Source organism: Numida meleagris, chromosome 7 (genome assembly GCF_002078875.1).
Source record: "Numida meleagris isolate 19003 breed g44 Domestic line chromosome 7, NumMel1.0, whole genome shotgun sequence".
NCBI classification, from domain to species: Eukaryota; Metazoa; Chordata; class Aves; order Galliformes; family Numididae; genus Numida; species Numida meleagris.
In genome coordinates, this window is record NC_034415.1 from 30,167,606 (window position 1) to 30,173,309 (window position 5,704).

Below are 5,704 nucleotides of genomic sequence, written 5' to 3' on the forward strand. Positions count from 1 at the left end.
TTCCCATCCCCCATCCCCCGCAGGAGGCACACGCTGTTTCCCCCATTCCCAGTTCCATTCCCAGTCCCATCCCCCATCCCCCGCAGGAGGCACACGCTGAGCCGGCGCCGCGTGATCCCGCTGCCACAGTGGAAAGCAAACCCCGAGACTGACCCAGAAGCACTGTTCCAGCGGGAGCAGCTGGTGCTGGCGCTGTACCCGCAGACCACCTGCTTCTACCGCGCCCTCATCCACGCGCCACCACAGCGGGTACAGCCCCGACTTGCCCCAGAGATTGGCCCTGCCCCGTCCCCAGCGCCGCCCTGGCCCTCTCCTTACCTCCATGGTGCTGCATGGGGTCCTCCTCCAAGTGCCCTGAACAACAGCCCCCAAACTGCACACTCTGTCCCCAAAAAGGGAACCAAAATCCCCCCATTTCACCCCAAATTTTGCTGGCCCCAAAATGCCCTGTTTTCACCGTAAATGTCAGCCCTAATGTCCTTGTGTCTGGTTTCAAACACCAGTGTTGAATCCCAGCTATCTCACCCCACATACCAGCCCTAAACCCTCGCTATTTTTCTCCAAACCGTCTCCATTTCTGCCCAAACTGCAGCCCTGTATCCCCATGCTTTTCCCCTCAGCCCAGCCCCCAAATCCTTCCCAAACCTGAACCTAAATCCTCCATTTTTCCCCCAAATTGCATCTCCGTGCCACGGTCCGTCCCTGTGCCCAAAATTGCAGCCCCAGGACGACTACTCAGTGCTGTTTGAGGACACATCGTACGCTGATGGTTACTCGCCGCCGCTGAACGTGGCACAGCGCTACGTCGTTGCCTGCAAGGAGACCAAGAAGAAGTGATGTGACCTGCGCAGTTTGGGGTACTTTAGGGCTTTGGGGCCGATTTGGGGATTTTTGGCGGTCTGGGGATCTGTGAGGGTTATGTCAAGGTCCGGTGTGATGGGCCGTGCTGTTTTTTGGGGTGAATTTGGGACGTTTTGTTTTTTTGCTGTCACGGGTGAGGGGCAGTAAGGAGCCCTGTAGCAGAACTGCAGGGGCCCCAAAATCACAACATTCCTCCCCAAAACTCACCCCATCCTAAAGGATCCCAAACTCACCCCATAGCACCCCCCAGCAACCCACAGCGACTCCAAACTCACCACATAAGGCCCCGAAGTGTTTCCCATGACCCCAAACTCAGCCCATAGGGCCCCACAGTGAAACATAGGGATCCCAGGGACCCCAAACCCACCCCACAGGCTCCCAAAGTGACCCACAGGACCCCAGACCCACCCCACAGGACTCCTGAGCATCCCTCAAGGACCCCACACCACCCTGCAGAACTTGGAAACGCCCACTGGAAGATTTCAGAATTGCGAAACGCCGCGTGAGGACCACAAAGGGCTCAAAGTGACTGACCCTGTGGGTCCCAGAATGCCCCTAATGATCCCAAATCCACCTGAACGACCCCCAGTCAGCGCTAGGACCCAAAAGAATGATGCTGGGAACGGCTCCACCAATCGCTTTATTGGGAATAAAAAATTATATTAAAAAGCACCTGAGGGGGTGTGGCTTCACTCAGGCTCCACCCCACAGCCCTGCAGCAGCTCGTCTGTCCAATGGCCCTGCAGGGTCGGAGGTCAGCAGGTGAGGTCAAAGGTTGGAGGGTGTGGTCAGAGTGATGGGGCAGGGTCAAAGGCCGGTGGGAGGGGCTTGCCAATGTGGGGTCTCCCAGCTCCACCCACTCGTCCCCACAGCCAATCAGCTCTCCCTGCAGAACCTCCTGCCAGCAGCTAGGGGCAGGGCTTAGCACTGACCATGCCTGCTTCCATTAGCCCCCTTCCTTCTGTAAGCCCCGCCCACTCACCTGGGGCCAGTCCCGCCCATTGGAAGGAGTTCCTTTGGCTCCGCCCCCAGGAAGTGCAGGGTGAGGCAGTGGGTGGGACAGAGGGAGCGGGGACTGCAGGGTGGGGCCCTGGGGGCTGGGGCTGCGCAGAGGGACTGGGGTCACGCTAGACCACGCCTTCTTCATAATGCTGCCCCTTCCAAATTCCTCCGAATGCCCTAAATTGGTGTTAAAGGCAAAAAATTTGTCCAAATTGTCACAAAGTGCCCATCAGGGACCATAAACCTGACCGCCCGGACTCCAAATCCATCTCGTGGGCACCAAGCTGCCCCCTGATGTCCCCATTTAGAGACCAGACCCATCATCCACAATAACGACCGTAAAATGCCTTACTACTGCAGAGCCCACAAAGTGCCCCCAGAACACCCCTCTCCAGGCCACCAGACTCCTCTGAATGACTGCAGTATGCCACAGCCAGACCCCAAGTGTTCAAATGTGCCCCACTGCGCCCTAGCATGACACAGGGGGCCCACCAAAATTCCCATTTAACGAACAGCTACTTCCTCCTACCAACCCCAAAATCATAGAATCATAGAATTAGCTAGGTTGGAAAAGACCTACAAGATCATCTAGTCCAACCATCCACCTACCACCAATAACCCCACTAAACCATGTTTCTCAACGCTATATCTAAATGTTGAACACCTCCAGGGACGATGACTCCACCACCTCCCTGGGCAGCCCATTCCAGCGCCTGACCACTCCTTCTGAAAAGTAGTACTTCCTAATGTCCAGCCTAAATCTCCCCTGGCGCAACTTGAGGCCATTCCCCCTCGTCCTGTCACTAGTTACAAGAGAGAAGAGGCCGACCCCCAGCTCACTACAACCTCCCTTCAGGTAGTTATAGAGAGCGATATGGTCCCCCCTGAGCCTCCTCTTCTCCAGACTGAACAATCCCAGCTCCCTCAGCTGCTCCTCATAAGGCCTGTGCTCCAGACCCCTCACCAGCTTTGTCCAATGCCTCCAAGCCACCCCAAATACCTCATCCACCCCAGCCTCACCTCACAGGGCTCCAAACACAGTGTGCACGCAGGGGCGTGGCCACAGTGGGCGTGTGTCTCTTCCCGAGGGCGTGGCCTCGGCCCTCCCGGGTCCATTTCCATCACGACCATCACCATCGAACGGCACAGAAGGCGGGGCTTAGAAAAACGGGGGGGGGCTTAGAGGAGGGCGATGGTGGATGGGCGGGGCTGAGAGGTGGGGCAGCGCTGGTTGGGCGGGGCTAAGGGTTGGGGCAAAGATAACGCGTGGCACAGAGAGATCCACCTAAGGTGAAAGCGGGACACAGGGAAGGGCGGAGCTTAGCTCCTACCCGGAGCCCCGCTACGTCGGCCGGGAAGCCGGGCACGTAGAGCTGTCCCGCGTGCAGGGACAGAGCAGCCGTGACATCACGCCCCCGCGCGGCCCAGGTCCCGCGGCTTTCTGTTACCCACCACGGCCCGCGCCCGCTGCCGCCCCGCGTTGTGCTGCCGCAGCCGCCGCCACGAGTCGTGCGTGAATCCCGCGTAGGTGCGGGGACCGGGGGAGCTGGGAGGTACGCAGCGCGCAGCTGCTTGGCAAGAGAGAGCGCGACAAATCCGGCGCCGCGGCCCCACTAACTTCCGGTCCCTACGCACTCGCTTCCGCTTTATCCCACTCACTTCAGTTCCTGTCCAATTGCTTTCGGGCTAATTTCCACACTTCCGGTCTACGCCGTTGCCTCTCTAAGGATGCACTTCCTCCTCGCTACCCACAAACTCTCTCGCTGCTGCCGTGTTTCTCCCCGTTTGTCCCGCCTCTTCCGTCCCTGATCCGGGCTTCGATTGGCCGAGCGGCTCCGGGCGGGCGGAAGCCGCGCTATGGCGGAGCCGGAGTTGAGTGCGGAGTCCTTGCGGGAGCGGCGGGAACTGGGCGCGGAGCACGTGGTCAGTGCGGGGCGGGGGAAGGAGTCCTGGTTATGGGGCCCTGCTTGGGGTCTGGGGTCCTGGTTACGGCCCCACATTCGGATGGGATGTGACTCAAACTTCGTATCCGGCTCCAAAACCCACCCCCGAGCCGCGCGCCCCACTCCTGCGCCCCACAAGGACGCCCCATAGCCTGGCCCCAAGCACCAAACCAAGACCTCACACCCGCGCCCCACAGCTCTCCTGAAACCCGAATCTTAACCCGAGGATGGAATTGGATTTCGGGACCCGGATGTGGGGTGCAGGTTTGTGATGTGGCGCCCGGGTTCCTCATGTGGGGATCGGCGTTTGGGGCTGAGATGTGGAGCCAGGTGTGGGGCGGCCATGGGACAGCCAGGTTCTCAGCTGCCCTCCACATTCCTGCAGGAGGTGGAGGACACAACGGCATCATGCTGCAAGAGCAGTTTCCGTGTCCTTGTGGTGGCAGCGGCATTCTGTAGGCAGGGGCTGATGCAGCGGCACCGGTGAGTGTGGGCTGCAGCCCTACAGCAACTTCCAACCTCATAGCAACCCAGTAGTAACCCTATAATGACCCTGTAGTAGCCCCATGGCCCCCCTAGCCCCACATTGGCTCCTGTGCTCCACATCGACTCCCACACCCCACAGCGTCCCCCTAGCCTCACGTTGGCACCGTGCCTCACATCACCCCCCAGCCCAATAGCAACCACCCAGCCCCATCACGCCCCCCCCATACCACACATCCCACTGCTCCCCCCACACCCCATAGTAATTCCCCCAGCCCTACATCAGTGCCGTGCCCCACAGCCTGCTGAACGTGGTGCTGAAGTGCATCCATGCATTGGAACAGTGCACTCTGACCCCAGAGCAGTGTGCAGCCAAGGTGGGGGTGGGGTTACAGTGAGCCATGCCCCTGATGACATTACTTCCGGTCACGTGGTGCTGCCTGTCTGGTGGGAATGGGGGGGGTCAATGGGAGGACACCGTGGAGATCCCAGATCCCAGTTGTGATCCTGTTACGGACCATGCCTTCTGTTATCCCCATCAGACCTCAATTAAACAGACCCCCCTTACATTACATTAATTCATTAAAGTTAATTACATTAATTCATTAAAGTAAGGCTCTCCAATTAAATGTTTTTAATAGAAGTCGTTTTCATTGAGCCTCTCTTCCTTAATTTCACTTTAGGCCATTGGGGTCAATGGAAGGGCCATGACCTGGGGAGGAGCTGTCCCCTTTCTGACTGACTACCCCTAGGCCACGCCCCTTCCATGTGACTGCCCCATCCACGAGGCCTTGCCCCTCCGTGTGGCCACACCCCCTCCCCATGGTTCATAGTGGGAGTGGCAAGTGGGAAATAGGAATAGGCGTGGCTTGTAGTGGGGGTGTGGGGGCCGCAGGTTGGGTCACGTGCTGGGGGCGTGGTCTCATGGGTGGGGCTTCATTCAGGGATGTGACCACACATGAGCAGTGCTTAGCGCAGCCCCTTATGTTCTGGGGGGGTGTCTGTGCCTTCCCCACATCTACCCCCCCCTCCTTGCTGCACTGTTAGTACCCATGCCAGAAGAACCTGCACTGTGCCCAATTAAAACAGGCCCCAATTAGTACGCACCCCAGTTCATAAATCCTTGTTCATTCTCCCCATTGGAACCCCACCCAATTAATCCTCATTAATTCCCCCATTAACCCCTCCACCTTCCCCCATTAATTATTCCCCCTCCCACTAACTCTTCCACTAATTAAGCCCGCACTCATTATAAGCCTATTAATACTCTATAAATTATTGTCCCTAATCCCTCCCCCACAAATTACTCCCGTTAATTCCATGCCCTTTAATTACTACCCCACATTATTGCCCCCATTAACCCCCACATCAATTAACCCCTCACCACTAACTAGCAACTAATTATCCTGCTGTTG

General features: G+C 58.0%; 1 protein-coding gene and 2 long non-coding RNA genes across 3 annotated transcripts in view; 2 read left to right on the forward strand and 1 right to left on the reverse strand.

Annotated features, from left to right (window-relative positions):
• SGF29 (SAGA complex associated factor 29) overlaps window positions 1–1,533 on the forward strand; it is a gene marked incomplete in the record, with an annotated part of 5,304 nt that extends 3,771 nt beyond the window's left edge. The window contains 2 exon segments of the mRNA XM_021405128.1: window positions 87–249; window positions 721–1,533. Of these exon segments, the coding sequence (XP_021260803.1) occupies window positions 87–249; window positions 721–837 (280 nt within the window).
• Window positions 678–3,501, reverse strand: LOC110402735. Its single transcript, XR_002441271.1, has 5 exons — window positions 3,316–3,501; window positions 2,884–3,021; window positions 1,844–2,040; window positions 1,535–1,601; window positions 678–812 (listed from the first exon to the last, which is right to left on the reverse strand). It is a non-coding gene; the product is annotated as an uncharacterized LOC110402735 (long non-coding RNA).
• LOC110402736 lies at window positions 3,713–4,932 on the forward strand. Its single transcript, XR_002441272.1, has 2 exons — window positions 3,713–3,786; window positions 4,192–4,932. It is a non-coding gene; the product is annotated as an uncharacterized LOC110402736 (long non-coding RNA).